This window comes from Equus quagga, chromosome 19 (assembly GCF_021613505.1).
Source record: "Equus quagga isolate Etosha38 chromosome 19, UCLA_HA_Equagga_1.0, whole genome shotgun sequence".
NCBI classification, from domain to species: Eukaryota; Metazoa; Chordata; class Mammalia; order Perissodactyla; family Equidae; genus Equus; species Equus quagga.
The window spans coordinates 3943553-3969546 of record NC_060285.1 but is presented as its reverse complement, the minus strand read 5'-3'; the positions used below and the strand labels follow the sequence as shown (position 1 = coordinate 3969546).

Sequence of the window (25994 nt, the reverse complement as noted above, 5' to 3'; positions counted from 1 at the left end):
ATCAGGAAAAAGGGGGGTGGACGCTGGGGCTCCCACCTTTGTCACAGACGCAGGAGTAGCTGTCCCAGGAGTCCTGGCAGCGGCTGTGCTGAGGACAGGGGCTGGAGGCACACGGGTCCTCCACGTCACAGCCGTCCTTCACCCTGACCTTGAGGGCGTCATTCATGTTCAGCATGGCGATGTTGGTGGACGTCTCCCCCATTCTCACTCCCTGCATTAAAAAAGGGCAGCTGGACTTGGTCCCGGGGCCTTGGGGCAGGAGGAACTCCAAAAGGTAATCAGGGGTTAAGGGAACCCCAAATTCTCTTGAGTCCCTTGTTTCATTTTTCTGCAGAGCTGGGACTGGATGAGCAGAGGTCACTTCCACCCCCATCAGCTTTGTACTCCAGGCAGGGAGACAGGCTACCAGGAAATGAAGACAGAACCATATAATCCACCCTTAGTGGCGTGAAGAAAAAATGAATGAGGGCAGGCCATTGGAGGGCAGGACTCTGATGAAGGTGGGCCAGGTAGCTCATGGAGAAGGCGGTGGCTGTGCAGATAGCATCCGGGCACAGGGGCCACTGCACAAGCCCCCCCTGGTGGGGCCGCACCCCGCAAGTTCCAGGGCAGGAAGCCTGGGTGGCCGAGGCAGGGCGGAGACGTGGAGAGGGAGCTCAGAGCACACGCCAGGGCAAATCACCCGGGTGTGGGGGCGGCGAAGGCAAGTAAGGGGTTTATTTCTCTGCATGGGAGGCCTGGAGGGCAGGAGCAGGCGCTGTGAGCTGAGCTCCTTTACAAACAGCTCGCTGGGCTGCTGCTAGAACACCTGGACGAGGGCATGAGCGTGGGGGTGGACCGGGTCGGGCCGGGAGAGGCAGCAAGGGGCAGATTCTGCATGCGACATGAAGGCAGAGCTGCAGGTGGCTGATGTGGCATGGTAGTGGGGGACATAGTGGGGAGAGCCCAGCACAGGGGGTCTGGGTGCCGCTGACCTTGAGGGGACCCATGGGGGAGGATGGCTCTAAGTTGGAAACTTGTTAAGGTTGGCTTGGCTGCCAGACAAATGATTTGTCTACTGAAAACTAACAGGTTGACCAATGGCGCCAACCGCAGTGATGGCAGCCCCCGAGCCAGCCACGAAGTGGGGGGCGCCCCGCGATCGGCCATACCTGCATGCAGCCCCGGAAACCCTGGCGCACGGAGACCTTGTCTTCAGACACGCCCCCCACGATGAGGCTCCTCATCTTCAGCCCTGGAAGCTGGTTTCCAATCTGCACCGTGTCCTGTGAAAGGAGACGGGGCTGCACCCACCATACTGGGAACATGTGGCTGAGAAGACCATACTCGACGGCTAAAATGCAGTTGGGCTCAGGGTTCCCGGTGCAGAACACCGTTGACTGCGTGTGACGGGCAGGGCGTGGGAACCGCATCAGAAGACACATGTCCGAGGCCCGGGCCAGCCAAGACGGTTAGCTGGGGGGACCTGAGCAACCCTCCTACTTCCATAATGGGCACCACTAATGAGCCACTGGGCAAGAAAGAGCTGGGTAAGCACGAAGACAGCAGCAAATGGAAAACAGGTCCCCTGCTGCGGGATCTAAGAGACCCTTGGCCGGGTCCTCGGGCCCTGGAAGGCGTGCACATCGAATGTGACAGCTGCTTAGTATGAGATGAGCCTAGACTCCAAGAACACTTAAGAAACACACGCAGCCCCTCAGTGTGTGGCATCCTGTAAAAATGCCTCTCGGCTGCAGAGTGGTCCAGCAAGTATTCTCTGGGCATGCCCTGCTGGGAACACCAGCTGCACCACTTGACTACCTGGACGTCTCTGGTGTCCCATGGTCCCCTCTGGTACCCAGGTCTCACTGCTCACCCACCTTTACACACCGTCCACTCTGAGGGCAAGAACCTGTATGTCACTCATCTTTCTGCCCCAGAGGCTTGGTGCTGAGCACACAGTCATTGCTCAAGACAGCTTTGCTAAAAGGAACCTCTGCTGAAGGCGCCCATGCTCCATGATGAGACACAGAGGTGGACGGAGTCCAGTTCCTGATGCCAGGAGCTGACCATCTAGCAGGGGGATGAGATGCAGACGCCGGGGACCTCAGCATAAAGGGTAATGTGAGACCCAAATTCAGGGGGGCCCGGAACATGCATCCTCAAATCCACAAGGGCTCTGGTGGGTCCTGGTGCATAGATGGGTCCTTCTGTTTCCCACGGGCCTGACAAAGGGGTCTGTTCCAAAGAGGGTGCAGGTGCCAACTCACCTGGTCCATCCCATAGTCCAAGGTCATGACCGCCAGGTACTTGATGTCTTTGCCCTCCTTGGCGCTCTTCAGTTCTATCAACAGATGGTGCCATTCCCCATCAGTCACACGTGACCTGGACAGCCTCATGGATGCCACATCCGAGGGGCCACGGGACACCTCAAACTGGACGTGGCTGTTCAGGATCTGCAGGACAGGGAGAGCCATACCGACCGACTGATGTGATGACGACAAAATAGAAAATACTTTGCAGTCACTTAGGTAACAAAGCCATGCGGACAGACCTACTGCAGGGCATCGGATCACAGACGGGCCTACACATTAGGCCCAGCTTAGTCTGGTGGTGGTGCCTGCGACTCTTCAGGATTACATGCCTTTCCTATGGTAGGAAGCGTCAAATTCTGACAGAGGTCAAGTAAGATAAAGCCCATTAGACTTAAGTATTGGGAACAATCACAGATTCAGGTGACTAGTGGGCTCTCATTTTGGACATAAGCATTATGTTTTATGAGACAAGATTCAGGCCACCACGTTTAAATATATGTACAAAACCCAGAAATCAGCATTGAAACTGGCCTAAGATGTTCATGTTTTAAGAAAACATAGCCAGGGGCACCACCCAGATCTTACTTCCCCTAATGAAGGACCGGGCAGTTTGGACCAACCCTCCTCCTGAGAACACCTGGAAAAACGAGACAGAATATTAAAGCACATCTGTCTGAAGGCATCAGAGTGACTCAAGTCATTGTAGAGTTACAGAGGCATAACCAGGGGAAAAAACGGGAACCTGAGGGGCTGAGCCCACGGTGGAGCAGTTAAGTTCATGCGCTTCACTTTGCCGCCCAGGGTTTTGCAGGTTTGGATCCTGGGCACGGACCTAGTACTACTCATCAAGCCATGCTGAGGTGGCGTCCCACACAGCACAACTAGAATACACAACTGTGTACTGGGGGGCTCTGGGGAGAAGAAGAAGAACAGAAAAGAAGATCGGCAACAGATGTTAGCTCAGGTGCCAATCTTTGCAAAAGGAAATAAAATGGGAATCTGAAAATAATTTTGCTGTTTGTTTTCCTCTGTGGTCATCAGCTGGTTCTGAAAGACACAGCTGGGGCTGAAAGCTGAGCAAAGTTTTCTAGGCTCATGGGGCTGGGAGGATAAAAATTAGAATTCAGAGCCTGCCTAGGGTGGGGGCTGCCAACCAGAAGCAAACATGGGGGATGGTGACACCACCATCCTAGTTTCAAATTCTCTCTAGTTCTTCAATACGATGTCCAGCAGTCAATCAAAAATAACCCAGTACCCAAGGAGATAAGACAGTATGCTTGAAAACCAAGAGAAGCAAGAAACAGCGGGAACAGACCCATGGGAATCCAGACAATACAACCACTGGACACAGACTTGAGAATGATCATGAGAACCACAGAACTTACAACGAAACAGATTCAGGGAACCACTAGATGCTTATTTCTGGAGGTAAATGTTACATTTCATGAGATAAGAGTCAAGCTATCATGTTTAAATACATGTAAGAAAGATAAGACAATAGCATTATAACTAAACTAAGATACTCATGTTTAAAGATAACTTCAATTAAAGGACAGAGTAGATTTTAAAAAAAATTATTGGTGGACTGCTTAAAAGAGACACAACTGAAATATAAGGATACAGAAAGGTTGAAAAAAAAAGGATAGAAAAAGATACATCATGTAAACACCAACCAAAAGAAAGCTGGTGTAGCTATATTCATGGAGACAAAGTGGACTTTAAGGTCAAAGTAATTCCTAGAGATAAAGAGAATTTTCATGATAACAGAATCAATTTTCCAGGAAGATAAAACAATTCTAAATTTGTATGCGCCTAATAACACAGTCTGAAAATCGACAAAGCAAAACCTGACAGAACTAAAAGGAGTAAGACAGAAATCCACAATCAAGGTTGGAGATTTTTAACTCACCTGGCTCGGTTAACTGAGCAAACAGACAAAAAGTAAATACATAAAAAATCAATAACGATATAGAAGATTTGAATGCCACAATTAACAAACTTCACCTACTCGACATATATAGAACACTACGGAACACAAGGGCAGAGCACACATTCTTTTCAAGTATAGGTGGAACATTCACAGAAATGACTAAATTCTGAGCTGGAAAGCAAGTCTCAACACATTTCAAAGGCCTGAAATCATACGGCATACGTTCTCTGACCTGCAATTATGCTAGAAACAACAACAAAATAATTTACTAGAAAATGCCAGCTGTTTGCTAATTCAGAAATATACCTGTCAATACCCCACAGATCAAAGAAGAAATTATGAAGGAAAATGGAAAATATTTTTTAACTGATTAGAAAGATAATGCAATTAACAATGTATTTTGATTTTTAGTCTTAGTCAGCAGTCAATTGGGGAAGTTCATTTTTCGCTTTTCTACACTTTGCTTCCTTTTGTTCCACAGAAGTTTACGTCAACTCGTTAATCTCCCTCACCATTCTTTCACTGTCCTTGCTGACAAAACCCCAAAGCCGATAAAATCAACATGTGTCTACAAACAAAAGCGATGCCTGCAGAATGAATCCCAGGAGGACGAGGAGTAAGTGCTCGCCACCTTAGGTCTGTCACCGGATTTAAGAGACGCATCCGGCAATAAGGAGGTTATCCCACTCGACAATGCGGGCGGATTTAGGGCGCCTGAGAGCAATCACCCAAATTGTTTGGGCTGTGGGATGACTATGTAGCTTCTCTGGCTGGCCTTGGAGGCCAAGGAACACCTCACCTGCTGCCCCACAGCTCCCGGGGCCTGCGGGAGGCTCCGTTCCAAACATGTCATGTGGAAATGGCCCAGAATACTCCTGTAGTGCCCAGCTGAACAGCTTTTGGGAGCTGCCCTGGGGTGGTCTTCTGGGTGGCTGGCCATTGGGGTCTGGAGAAACCCCCCAAGGTCACCACTCTTGTCACCCAGCCTTCCATAGGGAGAGGCTGGCCACAGGCCCTGGCAAAAACTCTTGATTTTTTGGATTAGCTACCCACAACGTAATTTCTCAAACATTACAGGAGTTTGCGTATTTCAGCATTGTTTCATTACTTTTTTTCCTACAGAGACCCCAGTGCCAAATGACAACTTGAAAGCCCCAGTTCATCACCTGAATCGAAAACAGCCAATTTAATCTGTTCCAACAGTGAAACAAACAGAAAAACACCATCCCCGGGCAGAACTGCGCTTGCCAAGGTTTGGCCCAGAGCTAGCTTCTGGGACCGCCTGGTAAACTTATGAAACTGAGTTAATAAGGGAAAAACAATGACAGCTGCAATTATCTCAGATGCACAAGCTGCACCTTCAGTAGGATCTGAATGGGCCGGTGCTGGAAACCGCTCCTGAACAGGGACGTGGGTGAGGGGCAGGTGGAAGAAGAGAGCCAGGTTCTGTAGGGGCTCTGAGACCCCAGCCCTCTGCCCAGACGGGGTTATTCACCGCCTCCTTGGGGCCCTGTCCTAACTGATCTGTTGACAAGTCTGGGGCCTGCCAGCACACCGGGAGCCCTCAGGGTCCTGCCCTGCTGACCTCCAACAGGGAGCTCACAGGGAACGCTGGGCAGCACCTCTGTCCTCTCCCTCCGTCCCTGCCACACAGAAGTGCTTCCAGATGCACGGCCGGCAGGGGCGAAGGGAGAGGGTCCTGTGGACATTGCAGGACCTGGGTGATGAATGAACTATGGGACCCAGAGCTCAGAGTCTCTAGGCCTCAGTTTCCCCTGTGAAAAAATGAGAGATTGGAGCAGATGCTCCGTAAGGTCCATCTCACCTCTGACTGTCTCTGACCTCAGCACAGCCTGCCCTGTCTGGAAATTAAGTCTGCTCTGCGCTGGGCAGCGTAAGAAGTCCCAGCACCCACGAGAGTGAAAAGAAATGCTGCACAGCTCGGTGAGGACATGAGGACTACGTCAGAGGGGACCAGAGCTACCTGCAGGAGGACCTTTCCGACCGTGGGAGCCGTTACACCTGGAGCAGGCTGTCCTGGGATGACAGCAGTGTGTTCAGGTGTGGCCTGGCCCTGAGCAGGCTGGTCTAGGGGCAGAAACTCCACATGCTGCACGGACGGAGGAGGGAGGGGCCTCTGGCTCACTCTGAAGATAATGAAGAACCTGCGTGAAGGAAGCTGGTGCTGCTCCCTGAGCCGGTGTGCGCCCACGTCCATCTCATTCACACGTGCACAGAGACATGCGCACGCAGACACATGCATACACAGACATGCACACACACGTATACATACTTGGAGGAAAGTCTGGCAGAAAGATAGGAAAGAACAATGTGGTTATGGGAGCATCTTGCTCGGGCACGATCCCCTCAGGCCACTGCCATGTCGGGATGGCAAAGCAGGTCTAAGAAGAGCCATAAAGTGGACCTTCCAGGAGGGAGACAGACTGGAGCGATCCCCCAGCAGACAGGGTTCAGAGGTGGCAGGGTTTACGCAAGAACATTCTGTTCCTGCTGTCACTGCAGACAGGAAGCGCCGAGGGATGCGAGGCCAGGACGAGCTCTCAGCTCAGGGCCTGGCTGGGCAAGCCCGCCCCAGCGCCGAGGTCACTGCGGCTGAAGCAGAGTCTCCAGGCTCAACTTCTCAAAACCCCAGGTGACAGCAAGGGTGAGAACTGCCCCCTGGCCTGGGGAGAGACAGCTGGAGGCAGAAGGGCAGCCCGGAGAGTTTCACAAATTAAACTCACTTATTGTTTCCTCTTGAAATACCCACAGGGCTGGGAAGACGCAAGGGGAACTATTTGTGACGCAAAACACTAGGGGAGACAGTGCATTAAAATAATCTTTTAAAAGGTTTTAGGAACTCCATCGCTTATCCAATGTTTTCAATAAACAAACAGTAAAGACCAAAGCAATTAACAGAACACACATCTAAGGTGATTCAATTTTTAGGAAGATTATTTTTGAAGCTTCTAGCTGGGTGCAACCTCCTGGAGATAGCACGCCAGAGCACTCTCAACCACAATTGATGGAGGCCGGTCATGTCCATGCAGCGGTGCTCCAGCCTCCTTCGGTTCTGAAATGCCGGGGACCTGAGCTCCCGTCTACACCACCCCTTGGGAGTTTTGCTGTGGAGGAGCTGGGCCACAGGGTCTGCCCAGGCCCACGCTCACTCCTTCTCCAGGCATAAAGGAAGAAAGAAAAGGCTGGAAACCAACCCCCAAGGGACTGTGGAGCTGCGGGCTGCCTCCTCTGTACTCTTCCCTGTTATGAAGGCCACGACTGTGCTAGCGCAGAAAGCACGCTCATGTTCCCTGCACACTCACGTCCCCTTTCTTCTTCACACCAGGGACCCACCAGGCCGGTGTGGGGAGTGGGGTGGCGAGGCGGGGAGGCTCCCTCTGTGGGTGCACTGAGAAGCCCGTGCTTCTGGGGCCGAGATGCCGAGCACTCTGGTTATCACTCAGGCGCATACGGGCCTGGCGGGTGCCCAGGGTGGACGTGGCTCTCGCTCACCTGGAGATGGAGCCTGGAGGACATGCCTGCCCTGGCCTCCATCAGCACGCCGTCCTCCTTCCTGGTCCGGAACATGAGCCCCAGGTACCAGGGCACGGAGATGGTGATGTCCAGGTCGCTCCAGGACACGATGCTCTCCCCACTGAAGCGCTGGGGGTGAGGCATGACTGTGGACACAGACATGGGGGCCTCTGGAAATCAGGCGGCCTCTGAGGATCTTCTTCAGGGACAGGCTCCCAGGGAGGGGGGAGGGAAGAACTCCTGGCCTTTAGTATTTTAATGCAAAGGCCGGTCTCAGACTTCCACGGGTACAGCATCGAGCCCTCTGAATCCAAGAGCCGTGGGCTCTGCAGAAGCCCATGCCCTGGGACACGTGCCACCTCCCTGAGGAGCGAGGCCGAAGCCTGTAGGTTCCCAGCTGTGGCCAGGGCCTGGCAAGGGGCACTCAAGCTGGACGGGAGGCAGAGTGGGACAGCTCGGGACCCCGGGCTCAGTAGACGAGGATGCTGGGGGCCCCTGTGAGCCCAGCCTGCTTGTACCACCCCACACCTGCCAGGTGGGGAGCCCAGGAGCAGGAGCAGGGGCTGTAGTACGGAGGACGGTCTCCTGGTGGGACAGCATATGCTCCTAACCCTGCAGCCTGACCCGCCATCGGCTGGTGTCTGGGGGGTTTCCGACCCCCAGACACACAGGCCTGTTTCTCTGCTCCACGTGATGGGCACAGAGGTGAGAAGGCTGCTGACCAGCTGAGGGCCGCCAGATGGTTTGGGAGGACTGGGGAGGTGGTAATAGGGGACCAACAGCCTCACCTAGTCTGTTACACCTGGAAAAACCGTGAGTGCCAGACAGGCCACTAGGCAGGCAGGATGTGGAGGCAAACCAACTTCGTCATTTTGCCTCCAGACTCCTGCGTACCACAGGCAGGGGCCCACCCCAGAACCTCACCCGAATTCTTCCAGGTGGGACTGCAGGGTCCTCATGATGAGGAGTTAAAGAGGAGGCCAATGGCACAGGGCACCCAGCTGGGGCTGCTTTTGGGGGTAACTAGCCTTGTGAGCACCGGGCATCTGTTTCCTGCTCTTTTGAACCCAAACCCTGGCAGCTGTTTTCTCTGGCACAGCCATGGCTGGGACTCCCGGCCTCCATAACAGGAACTCTGGGTGTGGGCGGCCCCGCCCAGCGCTGTGTCCACCCAGGCCTGCCGCCTCCTCCCTGACGCCTGAGCTTCCTGCACATGCCGGTCAGCTGCGGCTGGGCCTAACTGTCCACAGGGCCCCAAGGAGCCCGGCCCACCTACTGCCCGGAAAACAGACCCATGGGGCCTTGAAAGGGGCCCCATCCTATTCCCGTGCTTTTGGGGCCAGTGGGTGACCCCAGGGCGGGACTTCTCAGGGCCATCAACCTGCTAACGAGCACTGGGCATCTCCAGAGGTGGGTCAGGGAGCACGCCCAAACTTACCTGGCTTCAATCTACCCCTATCTAAAATTTCAGTGTACCTTAATTTTAAAGAGCTTCTTCAATGATTTTTAAAATGATGATAATTAATGTTGTTTTGCTTCAAAAGAAATGAAATGTTTAAAAGCTGCCAGTGTCTGTAACTGCAGACTAGACGCGGGGGTCGGGCGGGGGGGGGAGCTGAGGCTCTGCCTTTGATACCCACAGCACAGTCCCGTGGGGAAGCAGCCAGCTGAGGGCCCTCTAGGATGCGAGGAGGGAGCCTGGGCGGTCCTGGGCCTGGGGAATTGCCCTTTGAGGGCTTGGTGTGCCTGTGGGCTCCCGACCTCACACTGGCCCTGCTCAGATCAGGTGTTGCATCCTGCAGACCCCTCCCCGACACCCACCTCTGCTCCAAGCTCACCTGTTGTGGTGCCCCCACGAGCCCCCTCAGCCTCTCACCCCAGCCCAGGCCCTATGCATGCTCCCACTCCCCCCATGCCTGGGGGGACATGGGCCACCAGAGGCTGCTGGCCCTGGACTCGGAGCCCCACACGAGGGGTCCCAGACACCCAGCACCTGACGGCAACGCGTCCACGCCAGGCACTCACCTTGCTCACAGTTCTTCCCGCCGAACCGCAGTGGGCACTCACAGAGGTACGTGTTCCACCTGCTGACACAGGTGCCCCCGTTCTGACACCAGGTCCCGTCGCAGAAGTTCCTCTGTGCGACGCAGCCTGGAAACAGAGCGCATGGCGTGGTCTCGGAGTGGGAAACACAAGCAGATGGTGACGCAGGGGGATCTGCTGCTGTTTCCCAACACCGACCCACGCTGGAGGAAGACTGAGCCCGTGAACAACAGCCAGAGGGAAGGTGGGCAGGCCCAGGACCCTCCGGCAGCCATCAGAACGTCAGACCTGAAATGGCACAGAAGGCAATGCCCACGTCCAGAGACTCTGGGCCTCTGGGCCATCCTGCCAGCTGGCCGGGGCGTCTGGTGACATGTTCAAGACCCTGGGATTGAGTGCCTCAGGATTGGTGGCCGGCTAGCCCAGCAGCATCACTGCCACCCCACAGTGCAGAACTCCCAGACCCCAAGAGCAGCCGCCTGTGAGCCTGGGCTCCCCTCCTGGAGGCCTGCAGCTGGGTGTACACAGGCTCGATTGTAGGAAACTGTCACTGCCTGGGATGCAGAGGTGGCCCTCCCCTGCGTGGCCACTGAGGCCCAGCCAGACACCATTGCTGCAGCCCCACGACACGCTGGCCGTCACGCTGTACCTGCCCTGGTGCCATTGTTGGCGATGAAGGCAGCCATGTCCACATTCCTGCCGTCGATGGACAGGTTCCGCATGCAGCCCACAAACTGCCGGTTGTGCACCGGGAAGTCTTCAGGCAGGTTGGGGACGCCCCCCAGGAGCAGTGGGCCCGTCAGATCCAGGGACCTGGGGAGGCAAAACTGACCTCTGTGACGTCCGGGCAGCGAGAGGTGAACTCAGGGCCCCAATGCTGCCGTGACATCATAGTGGCCTCTGCCACTGGACACGCTTGTCATCTTGAATGTCAATAACCAAACGGGGAGCCAGGCGGGCAGACGGCCAACAGGTCAGCACGCAAAAAGCGGATCCACCACCGGCGTTCACGCCTCTCTGTGCCTCGGTTTCCTGGCTCCTGCATCAGAGGCTGGGCCAGTCCACACAGACACAGGACATGCGGCCCGGTGAGCAGGGGTCAGTCCCAAACAGTGGCTCTGCCTTCCTCCAGCCTCTGACACCCTGGAAGGGAGGTCCCAGCAAACCAGAGCCCTGGTTCCGAGGAGCAGCCACGTGGCCTCGGGCAAGGCATCTAAACTCTCCAGGGCATAGCTTTCTCATCAGTAAAAGGGGCACCATCCCCGTCCATCACAGCTAGCGGGGAGAACCCTCCAAAACAGGTGTGTGACCATCCCAAGGCCACACCAGATGCCCAGGATAGATCAGGTTCATCTAACCGGGGTCGTCAAAAAGCTTATTAAATATCCCACCAAAACACAATCAGAAATTAGTCCAGCGACCTTCGCTCTGGCTTTTGAGGCTGGTGTTACAACACCAGAAACACGAGAAGAGCCACAAGGTCTATGTCAGCATTTCTTTGCTCCTGAGTGAGGACGAGCCCTAAGAAACCTCCCGGTCAGCAGGGTGACACAGCCCCTCCAATCTAACAGAGCAGGATCACAACTCAACATGGAACCACCGAGACCGGCGCTTGCTGGAATGGGGCTGGTGTCCCGTGGAGACTGAGTGAGGACAGTCTCTGGGGTCAGCAAGCCGGCCGTCACAACCCTGCGGCTGGTTTGTCCACTACTTTGGCAGATGCAGCTAAGAGGACACACTCTAGAAGGTTCTAATGTGTCAGAGGGAAGAGGAGGGAATCTGACTCCAGCCCGGATTGGGGCTGCCAGGGCACCGGGCCCAGGGGCTCTATGTTGGGGTCCTGCCCTGGGCGACCCCTTTTGGAGCGGTGGCCGTGGGGGTGGATGCACAGGGGCCTCCTCCCGGGATGCTCACTTCTTGGAGCCACTCTGAGTGCCCTGGGCAGCGCAGCTGTAGTTCCCGACGAGGCTGCCAAAGCGCACGGCCACGGCAGTGTCACAGTCGTCCACCGTCACCACAGCCACCTTCTCTCCCGACGGCCCGTGGGGCAGGCCCAGGCGGCCGATGTTGGGCTGTTGGAAGACAAGCACAGGGGGCGTCAGTGCGTCCTCCCACCAGCGCCCTCGGCAGATTCAGCGGCCCCTGCGCACGCCCCCCTGCCCAAGGAGGGAGAAGGACGCGGGAGGGCGGGGCGTGCCTGAGGGGCAAGAAGCTCCCCCAGGCTCATTTTAGATTAGTCCCCAAAACCAGCTGCACTGGGTTAACAATCTAAAATAAAACTACGTCCTTCTCGAACCTCAGAATGTGACCTTATTTAGAAATAGGGTTGTTGTCACTATAGTTACTTAACATGAGGTCGTACTGCAGTAGGGTGGCCCTAATTCAACACGATCGTGTCCTTATAAGAAGACACAGACACAGAGACACACAGGGAGACCACTGCGTGACAACTGGGGCAGAGACCAGAGCGACCCGTCTACAAGCCAAGGAGCTCAAGGATGGCCGGTACCACCAGCGGCTGGAGGAGGCCGGAAGGACCCTCCCCTGGAGCCTCCAGAGGGAGCGCGGCCCCACCCACACCTTGCTCCGGGACTTGTGGCCTCCAGAACTGGGAGAAAATCCATTTCTGTTGTTTGAAGCCCCCCAAGTTTGTGGTATTTTGGTACGGCAGCCGGCACCAGAGCCCGGGCCCCTCCTTCTGAACACCCACTTCCGCCTGTGCATCCAAGTTTCCGTGCACCTCCTGACCAGGTTCCTGCCCCCAGTCCCCATGCTCCCAGAGTAGGGACACTAGGACGCCACTGCCTGGCCCGCAGACCACCCCTGCGTCTCCCCCACATGGCACGGGGCTCCTGTCCAGGCCAGGAGGCTGGTGACCCGCGGGTACTCATGGTCACTCCTGGCCTGTGCCTTTCCTCGCCCTGGATGACCCTCCTTTGCTGGCCTGAAGTTGACCACCCTCTGTGCCCCCAGACAGACCACGCCCCACCTTCCTCCTGAGCTTCTCCCCACGCCCAGCTGTCCCTGTGGGTCTCACACACACCATCTCCCCGCCCAGGGCAGGGTATAAGAATTCCTTCTGGGGCTAGTGACTTGGGGGAGATCTGCTCCCTTCCAGAAGGCACAGGTTCCCTTCCTGAAGAAGCTGTGGTTTGCGTCCAGGGACTAGCCCTCATCACCCAGGGAGACCTGCCCCTGGCTCGGGGCATCCCTGCCCGGTCTCCTGGCCTGCCCCTCGAGGACACTGAGCACGTCCACCCAGACAGCCCCAGGACGTCCTTCTGGCAGGACACGCAGAGCCTGTGCACGCCGACCACGTGACATCAGCATGCAGGCCTCAAAGTTCCAGAAACGCACAGGAGCCAGAGGGCCGGGCTGGGCCGGGCAATGGAACTTCCTTCCCAGCTGCACAACCTGGACAACAAGACCCGCATCCCAGACATTACACATCCACCCAGACGGCCCGTGGGAAGGCCCACCAGGCCGCACGATCGGCACGCGCGGCGGCTCCCAGCCCTTGCCTTTCCCCCTGGAGACCACGGACTCTGTTCCCACTTGAAAGCTCTGGGGTCAGTTTGAGCTTATAACACGATGCAATTTTAGCTTCTTTATAATAGAATAGGTAATAAGTAGTTGCAAAAACATAGAGAGTTTAACAACTACATAGTTCATCCAGAAAGAAATCTTCAGCTTTGAATAGGAACGAAGAAGTATCCATTTGACTGGGGACACTGGGCTGGAGGGCAGGACACAGCTACTGGTAAGAGGAGCTCAGCAAAGAGGCCGAGCTGTGGGGCTCCAGAGGTCCCTGTTCACCCCGGTGGTGCCTCCTGGAGTTGGGCAGTGCACAGCCTACACTGCTGTACGTGGCGACCCCAGCCGAGCCTTCTGCTCCCCCTTGGCCAACCATCTGACCTAGACGAGCCCCATCGCTCTACCTCAGCTTCTCTGTCTACAAGATAAGGATTTAATATTAGAATACCCATCCTCTCTGCATTATAGGGACTTTGAGGGTGACGTCAACATGAGATACAGGAGTCTCCCGAGAGCCCTTCTTAGGCAAATCCAAGGGAGGCCTGTGCGCACCTCCCGGTCTCCTAAGTCACGGATAATCTTTTCCTTTTCTTCTACATCAGTCGGTGAGATCACAGGCCTGATATGCTACATCCCACAAGATTTCACCTTCGGCTAAGTAGCAATTTCATGGGTATAAAAAATAATGTTTTCTCACTCTGTATCAGCTGCCCGCTTTGGAAAACATGTGCAAGCCTATTATGGGATGCTTACGTGTTAGGTGCAACCCTGGGGAAAGAACCATCCCCAAGCTGTGCGAGCCCCATATTATCTCTACAACTTATAATTTACATTTTCGGGGATGGGTGCGAGGCTTCCAGAGCAAGGACATAAACAGCAGTTCTGCTTGGCAAGCCTTATTGGAACGAAGCTGCTGTTTACACAATTGCAGTCATTGTAAATTGCTGCTCATCATCAATGGCTCAGAGCTACGGGATTTAAGCAAAAACGGCGAGGAAAAGGAAAACTGGAGGCGAAGACAAAAACAATCAACATTTCTACTTAGAGCAGCATTTACGGACTTGAGACAGCCCCCTTAAGACAGACTGCAGAGCCCGGCTTTCCTTCCCCAAAGCGGCAAGTGCGGCTTCTAGAAAAACAGCCTCTGATCAGATCGCCCGACACCTGCCTCTGGATTCCTACTCCCGGGTCCACCGGCTTTTGAGTCAAAAGTGATGGCCCGTTGGCCGCAGAACTGAGCATTCTCAGAGCAAGAACTGGAAGGACCAGCAGGAGAGACACACAGGGGAAGCATTGGGGAGAAGGCCTGACGCCGAGGGCCTGCTGCCTGCTCCACGGGGCACCCGCCACTCCACCCCTTCCAGGGCCGCCCCAGAAGCAGCAGCCCACATCCTGGCCAGTCTGCTTGACTCGCACCAACTATCCCATGTGGTCAACAGCACCAGGAGAGCACAAGGGCAGCTTGGGGGAAGGCTGTGGGCAACAGGAAAACGAGGCTGCAGCTGACTCAACATGCGCAGATGGGGTTCATGAGAGTCAACAGGGAGCTGCCACCTGACCCAGCCACTCCACTCGCAGGTGTACACCCAAGAGAACTGAAAACAGGCACTCGAATAACAACTCGCTCACAAATGCTTACAGCAGCAGCACCCATGACAGCCTAAAGGCGCAACAATCCACACGTCCATCCCAAGACGAACGGAGAAACACAATGTGGTCTCTCCATCAACGGAACGTTACATAGCCGTAAGAAGGAATGACGTACTGGGACATCCTACGTGGCTGAACCTCCAAAACATTACACTCAGTGAAAGGAGCCTGTCACAAGAGGCCACATACACATTGCATGATTCTATTTATTTGAAATGTCCAGAATAGGCAAATCCATAGGCAGAAAGTAGACTGGTGACTCCCAGGGCTGGGAGGCAGGGACTGGAGGAAACTGGGAGTGACTGCTAATGGGTGATGAAAATATTTTACATATAGACAGAGGTGATGGTTGCACAATATTGTGAATGCACTGAATGCCACTAAATTGTTCACTTTAAATGGTTAATTCTATGTTGTGTGAATTTCACCTCAATAAGAAAAAAAGAAAGTTGTCTGGATGGGCACCCACCATTCTCGACCCCCTGGCCACTCCCTACCTGGATAACCTTTGGGAAGCTCCTTCCCCACTTTCATCTGTAAAATGGGAATAAAACACATCATGTGGCCGTCCTGTCAAATTGTCACGAGCAATAAAATGCAGCAAGAGGAGTGAAAGTTCTCCGTCAGGGGTGAGTGGTACATATGCAACTCCACAGCAGCCTGAATTGGGAGGGAGGCGTGAAACGAAGACACCAGCAGGTGTACTCATTCGGGCTCAGGTTGTCTGCTTTTGTCAAGGGAAGACAGCACATCTCACGATGCACGGCCAGCACGCAGAATGAGAATTCAGTGGGAAAGAAACCGGGAGACGGTGGCAGAGCCAGGCTTCCTTCTGTGCGTCCACCTCCCGTGTCTAAGGCAGACAAAGTGATTTCAGCTGCTCATTCTGAGCGCCAACATTGAGATTTGGCGAGGGCCGATGGGAAAGCGCGCCATGGCTTTCCTGGCACGGCTGGGGAGGAACAAAGAATAAAGAGCAAAAGAAAAGGAACTGCTCCCAAATATTTCTAAGGAGGATTTTTAAAGCCTGCCACACATCTGCCCAAAAGAAAAAGACAGCATGCGAATAAAGGGGCTACATGGCGACAGATGAGCACTTTCTCAATTCTCACGTCAGAGGGGCGCTGGACACAGAATGGCGAAGGCCGGCGCCCCTGAGCCTTCACTCCTCGGGCTTGGCTGGGCTTTGTTGGGCTGCTGGCCAGGCCTGGAGGACCCCCTGCCCCCACCTACCCTGGACTGTCCCCTGGAAGCAGCCAGGCCTGGACACTCAGAGGCCGAGGGAAGCAGGCGCAAGACACACAACTGGAGGCGCCCACCAGCCACAGGGCCTGAGGTTGGTGACGTCTACTCCCCTCCGTGCTCACAGACTGCCCTGCACAGAACTCGCCCTGGGGCAGGTGGAAACGGGGCCAGTGAGGACACAGCCACCATGCTCAGCCCTGCCACCCTCTAAGAAAACACCTAAAGGCCCGCCACACACTTCAAGGGGAACCCAAAAGCAACAAGCTCTGCAAATCCGTGCATATCCAGGTTCCAGATTCTCGGTAAATCAGTCAGAAGGCATCACTTGGGGTCTGCCCCCTTTTTTTCTTCCCTTCAACTTACATTCCTCTCTCTGCGCGGGTTCTCCCCGTGCGTTTCCACTCAGACGCTCTAAAGCAGCCCGTGGAGACTGCGTGCACAAAGGCGTCTGGTCCTTACGAAGCGCTCACATTTCTACAGCCTTTTAACCTGCTGCAAACAATTCCTCATCGGGGAGGCTGATGGGGGCTCGATTTCAAACGCTGGATGGGGGAAGGCGGGGTGGGCCTCGAAACCAGACACCAGGAGAGGGAAGTCTTGGGAAAGAAACAGATTGACGCTCTGCGTCACAAACGATTAACCGACATTCATATCGAAGAATTCACAGATGGCTGGACCTTAGGAATGTCACAAAGAGTCAAAATGCAGCCTCGAACACGTACTGTGCTGTCACTTCTCAAACTCAGTGGGGTTCACACCTGACGTGTGGGCTTGCCAAACACAGCCCTCCAGATGGCAGCGGCCCCCGGAAATGTGGACAAGACCCAGCCGGTCCTGGCACAGAGGCGGCAAGCCCTCCCTCGGAAGCAGGCAGGGCATTTCTCTGAAGCCACTTGGGTGGACAGGGTCACAAGGAGAAAGCATCCGGACAGACACACGCTTCTAGGATCCAAACCGATTCCCCAGGAGCCTCCAGCAGGACTTCATTGGAACTCCGACACCACACCCAGTGCGGTCTCCCCGGAGACCAGGCTGGGCCTGGGAGGAGCTCCCACACGGCCGGCAGGTAAGAGGACACGCTCCAGCGGAGACCACTCCCTGAGCCTCAGCTTCCCTCCTGCGCTCCAGGCAGGCCAGGCCCCTCCCAGGACCCCGCTCTCTGGTCAGGCCTCCACTCAGGTGTTTGGGACCCCGTGATGGTGACCTGCTGACCAGTCTACACCCCATGTATGGAGGGATTCACCCTCAACGCCATAGGAGAAAGAGCCAGAGAAGGAACGTAGGAAGGACAGGGTAGGGGCACGGCAGTTCATCCTGGAGCTCCAACCACTTGCTGTCACTCACCCCTGAGTCTTCCCGAGGCACTTACACGGCGCCATCTTCCTCATCTTGACTGCCTTGTACCCGCTACACCCACCCCAAATAACGCAGGTCCCTGCAGCAAGGACCTCACCTGCCCACTCACACTGAACCCCAGGGCCCGGGACAGGGCTTGGCCACACTGGGGCAGGACGAACGGACGCCATGTCTGTCAGATTCACCTGCACTCCAGATCGGCTGCGAGGTAAGAGCTACACTGACCAGACTGGCTTCTCCAGGGCAGTGAAACCGGCCAGAACTCCACACAGAATCCACAGGACGAAACGGCTCATCAGTGAGCACCGGGCTGCCTCTCAGTGTGGGGCTGCGGAGCTGTGGCTGTCATGGGAGGCCCAGGGCCTGCAGGGGTTCTGGAGAACACCTCATTCCCCCGTTCCACCTGCATCTGCAATCGGGGTCGGGGCCTGTTCAGCAGCACTGAAAAGTCACTTTGCCTCCTTCAGTCAACTAGGTTCCCAGCAGAAGCTCAGTGCTCCCCAAAACTAAGCTGTAAAAATACTTACTTCTCTTGAGTTTAACATTAAGGACAACAAAAGCCCAGATCTTTCTTGATCTTCTTCCTTTAAGACATTGGAAACCTATATCCTGGGAAGGACACAGCAACTCTCTTAGGGTGTGGGCAGCAAACCGCTGCATGGAAGCCAGATTGGGCCATCAGGCCACTTACCAGCCGCCAGAGAGGGCGGACAGCTCCGAGTTATCCCGTGCGTGGCTCCGGCTGAGAGGGGTGCAGGTGCTCCCGACCCCTCACCTGCCTGTGACCCGGGGCAGGGTAGAGACCGCTCCGAGCCTGTGCAGCCTCTTCCAGAGAGTGGGTAAGCTCCTAGCTACCAGCTCTAGGGTCACGTGGGACAAAATGGAAGAGTAGATCTGAACCCCTTTGCAGAGAGCCTGATGCCGGGCTGGCTGGGCTGTCACGCAAATGGAGGGGCCCAGCTGTGAGGGGATAAGGCCAGCAGGGACACAGGACAGCAGTGTCCACAGCCTCCAGCGAGCATCACCTCCCAAAGGCCAAGACTCCACATCTTGACCCCACTTAGGAAAGTCACTTGACTTCACTGCACATGAGGACTCATCTGTAAAATGGGGGCAAAAATGGCACCACCCTGGGGGAATTAAATGCACAAGGCACGGGGAGGCCTCGGCCCGTGCCAGCCATGAGGGCCATCCCACAAGAGCTTGCTGCTGCCGTGCCATCAGCAAAAAAGACAAGAAGAAAAGCCAGAAAGTGTGCAAACGGCTGTCCTCCCTAGATTTCTGCTGTCTTAGTATTTTCCTACAATAAAATGACAGGACTTCTTTTCACACAGCCTTAAAGAAAAAAGGAGCGACCAGCAGCTCCTGCGTGACTGCTCCTTCACGGGCTTTCCTCCCGGCCGTGGGCGCAGTGCGACCCGCAGCTTCGGTGTCCTTCACGCTCAATCAGCCGGGAAGTGCTAACGACTCTTCTTATTCTGGGAGCCTTAAAAAGAAAAGATTTTCAACAATGACGCGAACCAATTGGTCACCTTAGAGTTTCTTAAAAAGAAAACAACACACCAAAGCCTCTGTCTCTCAGGCAGGTGGTTAATCCGGGGTCACGACAGTTCCGGCACAGATACAGTGGGAGCTCCACGCTTTTCTGATGGTCGCACGAGATGCTCAGAACTGGAAGAACCGAGGGCTGCAGGCACAGCTCCACTTCGCACTGTCCGTGTGCTTGGCACTGTGCATAAAGGAGCATCTCCTAACGGCCCCAGGGATCTCCGTGGGGATGACTTTTGTTCTGGAAAAGATCCATGGGGCACAGCGCCAGCCCTCCCTGGGCCTGGCCCTTCACCAGACAAAAGGTCCCAGGGTCCATAAGAGGGAGCCTGTCAGCTGCTGTCCCTCCCGGGCCCAGCCATCAGGTCAGAGACCACTGTGTGGCCGCCAGCCTGGCAGGCTCCCCGGGCATTCTGGGAACCAGGCAGTTTATGCAGATTTTCTCAGAAGAGGTCTTTTCTCCAGTGACAAGCGAAGGGCTCAGAATCGAGTTCCTTAAATTTATACAGCACCGTCTTAGAAAGCTGGGGGAACGCATTCCTTCTCTTGGGGGCTTTGTAGACGAGAAGTTGCTTGGCACAAACTGGGACCCACAGGCACCCCATGAGAAGTTTGTGTCCCTTCACATGTGGGATCCTAAATCTGACAGTTGGCTACTTCCAGCTGGACAAGAGGTGGAAGGGGACACCCCTGAACAGCAGCCCACTGGGGTCGTCTGCACTGGCATGGGGGCCGGGCACCTGGGGCCGTAGAGATGGACTCTGGGCTCAGTCCACACTGTCCCAGGAGAGAAGGGCCAGACTCCTTCGGGCAATGACAAAGTTACTCTGGGCTACAAGGATTTACAGGTCACAGGTGCTCTTTTCAAAAAGCCTCCTGAGATGAAGGGAGAAAGGCTCACAAGAGACATGCACGCACCCTCACACACTTGTGCAGTCTCACTCACGTGTGTGCACATTCACACATTGGCGCCCCCCGTTTGTGCACACACACACGCTCCTGCAAAGCCCCAGCCTTCTCCAGCTGGGATCCTAACAAGCCCTTCTCTGTCCCCAGAGTCTGGACAGCAGCACAGAGACCCCCAGGCACCCTCAGCTTCTCCGGCCCCTCACAGACCCCCAGGGTCTGGCCCTCGCTCCATCTCTTTTCTGACCAGCCTCCCCATCCCCCGCCAAGCCGTCCATAGGCCTTGAGGGTGACCTGCTGGCATCCTGTGACAAAGTGAAATGGGGGCTGAATTGGTTGGGAGAAAGCACAGAGGGGCTGGAAAAAGCAAAGGGGAAGGTAGGGAGAGGGACATCTCAGCAGGAGGGCACATGGCAGCCCTCGGATCTGAGTTCCACGGCTTGGTCCAGCCCAGCCCCCATTGCCTCACTCTGGGCCTCAGTTTCCTCCACCGCGGAGGGCGGACGTGAGGACCTCAGCCATGACTGTCCACGTCCCAGGGTGGGAGCAGAGGCGAGGAAAGGCGGCCAGCCTTGGCGGGCAAGGACTGCATTTCATTTCAAAGCATTAGAGGGTCGAGCCGGGACAGACGGGGTGTGAGGCAGCCGCCAGGTGGAGGAGAGAGGCCGCCGCCAGACGGGGAGCCGGGCGTGAGGTCGCTGCGCCCCAGGCCTGCAGGCGACTTTCCATCACAGGCCGGAACAACGGCCCCAGGGCAGGGCTGCGTTCGTCCCTCAGAATAATATGTTTCCAGAGCAGGTGACTTTGCCATCTGACGAGGCCGTGTTTTGGAAAGGAAGCAGTGGCTGTGTTCCAGCTCCCAGCCGCCAGCAGCCCCGGCGCCCTCGCCTCTCCCACGGAGGCCGCTCATCAGGCTCTTCTCATGGCCCCGCTCATCGCCAAGGGAGGTGCGGAACATTCCAGGCCCCAGATGAAGGCTAATTCGGTTGCAGATATTACCCTCTGACCCGACAGGTGAAGGGAATGGGGCTGGTCATGGGAGCGCGGGTATTCCATATTACTGACTACCCACCGGGGCAGACACAGCAGAGGCTGTTCCGTCCCCAAGAGGTGGCCGGGTAAGCAGAACACAAAACGACTCACGCTCCAGACTGGGGCCTCGGGTTCTAACGGGGTGAACCTGTACAGCAGGAAACAAGCACGGTGGGGACATCCCCCCGACTCTCCTCTGAGGCAAGTTTCCATCTGCAACTCTGTCGGCGGGAAAAGCAAAGCTAAGGAGACCACAGTGCAGAGCGTGGGGACAATGACACGCCCCGCTGACTGTCTCTTTCATCACAAAGGTTTGATGGACTTCACAAAAGCTTACCCTAACTTTAAAAAAGTTTAGCCTCCTTATCTTGTACCTTCTTTCAGTCAAATGATTTTTTAAATAGAAAATTTAACAGAAGAAAGTGAAAATGGTTCATCATCCCATCACCCAGATGACTCCCGCTGTGTTCTTTAATAAATGTGAAACACGTAAAACATCACAGAAAGGTATAAAAGGAACACGAAGGCCACTTCCTTTCCCATCAACCTTATTGCCAAAGGGATCCACCGAATGGGAGACTGTTTACAAAAAGAGCCACGATAATGCCTCCTGTCAGAATCACGAGGAATGATAAATATCTGATATTTTAAGACAGCACATTTTGGGGTGGTTTATGACCTAGCAACAGCTATCCGATCCATGCTGTTCATGGGTTTGGTTTTTTTTTTTTGGAGGGAGGATACCCTTCAGAAAAAGTCATGGGTATGCCAGCACACATTTGTAGTGTATATCTTTCAAAGTTCCTTGAATTAAGCTTTTTATTTTGAGATCATTTTAGATGTATGTGAAATTGTAAAAAATAACAGAGATCCAACGTACCCTTACCCAATGGTCCACCAATGGTAAACATCCTGCAATAGCCGGTGCAGTCAGGATGCAGAACATTCCATCACCACCAGAACCCCACATGTTGCTCTTTCACAGCCACACCCACTCCCTCCAGCCCCCACCCCAACCCCAGCAACTACTCATCTGTTCTCCAGTTCTACCATTTTGTCATGTCAAGAATGTTATACAAATGGAATCCTACGGTACAGAAGCATGTGAGATTGGCTGTTCCTGCTCAGCGACTTCTCTTTTGCATGTATTAATAGTTCACTTCTAATCACTGAGCAGCATTCCAAGTTCTGTGGTATGGAGGTACCATGGTCTGTTTAGCCGTTCACCCACTGAGGTCATCTGGGTTGTTTCCAGTTTGGGGCTGTTAAGAAAATATCTGCTGTGAACATTTGTGTCCAGTTTTCTGTGTGGACAGGGGTCATGTCTATATTTATGAGAGATATTGGCCTGTTTTCTTTTTTTCGCACTGTCTTCACCTGGTTTTGGTATTAAGGTAACACATCACAAAACGAACTGGGAAGTGTTCTTTCCTCTTCTAGGTTCTGGAAGAGAATGTATAGAATTGATGTAATTCCTTAAACATTTGGTAGAATTCTCCAGTGAAGCCATCTGAGCCTGGAGATTTCATTTTTGGGAGTTTTAAAAATACAAATTCAATTTCCTTACTAGTAATATGGTCATTCAAATTATTTCATATTGGGTGATTATGGTAATTTGTTTTTTGAGGAACTGAGAACTTATTCCTGATATTGGTAACCTGTGTCTTCTCTTTCTTTTCTTGTCAGTCTTGCTAGAAGTATGTCAATGTTATTGATCTTTCCAAAGCTCTTTGTTTCATAGATTTTTCTCTGTTATTTTCCTGTTTGAAATTTCACTGGTTTCTGCTATCTTTATTGTTTCCTTCCTCCTACCTGCTTTGGGTTTATTTTGCTCTTCTTTTTGGAGGTTCTTGAGGTGGGAGATTAGATTACTGATTTGAGAATTTTCCTCTTTTCTAACCTAAGTATTTGGTGCTATGAATTTCCCTCTCAGCACTGCTTTAGCTGCATCCCCCATATTTCAGTACTTTGTATTTTCATTCCCTTTAAATTTTTAAAAATTTTAAACAAACTTCCTTCCTATTCCCCTCCCTCCCTTTTCTGAATGATTGAATGCTTCAGTCAAATCTCCATTATGGCCTCTTGTTCCCAACACCTATTAGAGTCATCCAGCAGAGTCCAGGCAACTAAGGCAGCAGCTCACAAGGCTGAAGCTGCTTGAGAAGGATGGAGGGGAAGGCAGGGCCAAGGGCAAGCCAGGAGGCAATGGACTGGTGGGATGGGAAGTTGTTTAAATAATGATGGATTGAAAAAATAAATAACTATATTAAGGGTAATGGGAACAAGGTTTCTCGTGGATAAAGAGTTACAGATATGGAAGGGAAAAAAACTAGAATGAATTCTGTAGTGTTGGAATGAAATTCAAGGTTTTCAATAAGTAGAGATAGGAAGAAATGAATTTCAGTTGGTGTATGCATGTATATATGCATATGCACACATATCTATACACACATACACATGCATACATACATGTGTCCTAGCTCTGCCTGATGAGAGACACTGGGAGTGACACACGCCAGTAGCAATGAGCACACCTAGCACCTGGATCTTGGTTTCTAAATACCATTCTTTACTAAAAGAATCCAGGGTTCTGTGGATAAATGGCTGACTCCAGGGCTGGGGCAGAAAAAGTATAAAATAAGCCTGGCAGGTCTTATTGTGCCAAAAAGTAAAGAAAAGCTAATAAAAATGATGGGGGTATATCCAAGGGACAGAGCTATATAGCTGGCTCTTATACCTTTGTCCTTTTAGCCAAATCTGAGATATGGGCCAAACTGGAAACAACCTGAGCATTAAATTAATGACAATAATAGATTATAGCCCATTGAATAAAATAGGAATTCATGAAGCCACACTGACATAAACAAACAGAGAAGATTTTACTTCTTTCTGCTTGTTTGAGCAGAAAGCCAACTGGTGGACGTAGAGTGATGGATGGAACTGGAAAACAGCTGACATTCACCACGGTAACAATGGATACAGGTAGGTTCATTGAGGGAGGCCAAAACTCAGGGGTGAAAGATGATGAGACGGAGCTGGTGTGGGGAGAAAGATAAAGCAAATGGGGAAATTGGGGAATCTGGGTGAAGGGTATAGGAGTTCTTGTTTTAATCTTGCAACTTTTCTGAAAGTTTGAAATTAGGCTCTTACAAACTTACACCCTACAACCTGTCCCTCAGCAGGCTTTCCTCATCTATTGACAATATTCTTGGAGATCTTTCCACCTGGACACACACAGCTCTACCTCGTTATCCTTCATCGCTGCGTGACACTCCAGTGTATGGATGACCCTATATTCTATTAAATAATTTCTAAGTTAGTTTCTGTACTTTGGATTCTACGGGAGAACTATGCACCCACTTTTATAAAAACGGACAATTATAAATGCTTCCATTCTCAGTTTTGGAAAAAAGCATATTTTTATCACCCTCTGCTAACAGTCATTTTCCACCTTTCAGGACACACACCCAAGGACAGGCTCTTTGGGTTCTATTACAGACAAAGAACACAGCCACACAGATTTGCCTTCACCTGGCCCAGTGTGTGATGCAGGGGTGGGGAGGGGCGAGGTAGCGCAGGCATCTCTGTCCAGAATTAGGCGCTCCCTGTTCCTCCCAGGACCCTCCCCCTCTCCTCCTTCCCTCTCCATCTCTGTCTCCCCGTCCTCACTCTGGAACACGAGCTCCTAGGGGAACAGATTTTTATCCCCTTTGTCCTCTGCATATCCCTATACCCAGAATAGTGCCTGGCATGCAGTAGGCACTCAATAAATGCTCCGTGTATTAATTAATGAACAAAGGCATGAAGGAAGGACTGTAGGGAGTGAGGGAGGCCAGGCAGCCCCCAGAATCTTGTCTCAGGCTGATCCTTCTGGGTTCCTCCAGACCTGCTGTAGTTAAACAGTATGCGGTCTCCTGGAACACTCGCTGAAGCAGAGGGAGAGCCCTGACCCCGGGTGTGGCGGGGATCACATTCCTCTGCACCAGCCCATGTGTAGCCCACTTCCCTTGGGACCTCTGGAGTTTAATGTGTGACAGAGACCCAAGAGATTACGAACGACGTGAACAAACACGGTGTCCAAAGTGCGGCCGGAGTGGAGCGGTTTCTAATGACACCCCACACCCGTGGTACCTTTCCCCGAGGTCACAGAAATGTCAAGCGCACGGATGCTCTGCTCAGTTGGAGGCAGAGGAGGCTGACGCTGGAGGGGAGAGGCTCAGTTCAGCCAGAGCTCTCACTTTCTTCATGGAAATGCTTTCAGCACTGTACCAACATCAACCCACATCATCTCAGAATCACCCCGAACCAGACAGGCCAGGCCCACCAATGGCCCACACAGCCAGCCTGGCCATGAGGGGCTCCACTGCGGGAATCGCCGCCAGTGCAGTAATGTCCCCTGGCAAGGCACCTCTGGGGACATCTGACAGCAAGTGGAGACATTTTCGGCTGTCACAACTGGAGAGAGCTACTGGCATCTAATGGACAGAGATCAGGGAGGCTGCTCAACACTCTACAGTGCACAGGACGGGCCCTGCAATGAAGAAGGATCTGTCCCCAGACGCCAACAGTGCCGAGGTGGAGAAACCCTGCTTAACCCACTCACCTCCTCCTGGATGCCTTCCTTCACGAAACGTCAAGATCCCCGGAGATCTGGCCCCGCCTGACCCCCCTCACCGCCCACACTCTCTCCGAGCACGCCCCATGCCCTGAGTGGGTCCAACTGCCCGGCATGTCCCAGTCAGGCACACACCGCCCCGGCCCCTGCCCCTGCCCCACCCGTTCACATCACCCCGGACTGTAGGGAGGTCATGCCATAGCCGGCACGAGGGGTCCCTGTTTCCTCGGGATTTTATGAAACACCCCCTTGATGACATGTCTGTGCCCCCAATCCCTGGCAGGGAGCCTCTACCCTCCCTGCACTG

General features: G+C 53.8%; 1 protein-coding gene across 3 annotated transcripts in view; it reads right to left on the bottom strand.

Moving 5' to 3' along the window:
- Positions 1 to 25994, bottom strand: part of CELSR1 (cadherin EGF LAG seven-pass G-type receptor 1) — a 151049-nt gene that overhangs the window by 36512 nt on the left and 88543 nt on the right. For all 3 annotated transcript variants that reach the window (XM_046646721.1, XM_046646719.1, XM_046646720.1), the window contains exons 6-12: positions 11716 to 11873; positions 10451 to 10614; positions 9784 to 9909; positions 7738 to 7904; positions 2250 to 2435; positions 1152 to 1265; positions 37 to 211 (exon numbers count right to left, since the gene is read on the bottom strand). In XM_046646721.1, coding sequence (XP_046502677.1) covers positions 37 to 211; positions 1152 to 1265; positions 2250 to 2435; positions 7738 to 7904; positions 9784 to 9909; positions 10451 to 10614; positions 11716 to 11873 — 1090 coding nt within the window. The remainder of the gene's footprint in view (positions 1 to 36; positions 212 to 1151; positions 1266 to 2249; positions 2436 to 7737; positions 7905 to 9783; positions 9910 to 10450; positions 10615 to 11715; positions 11874 to 25994) is intronic.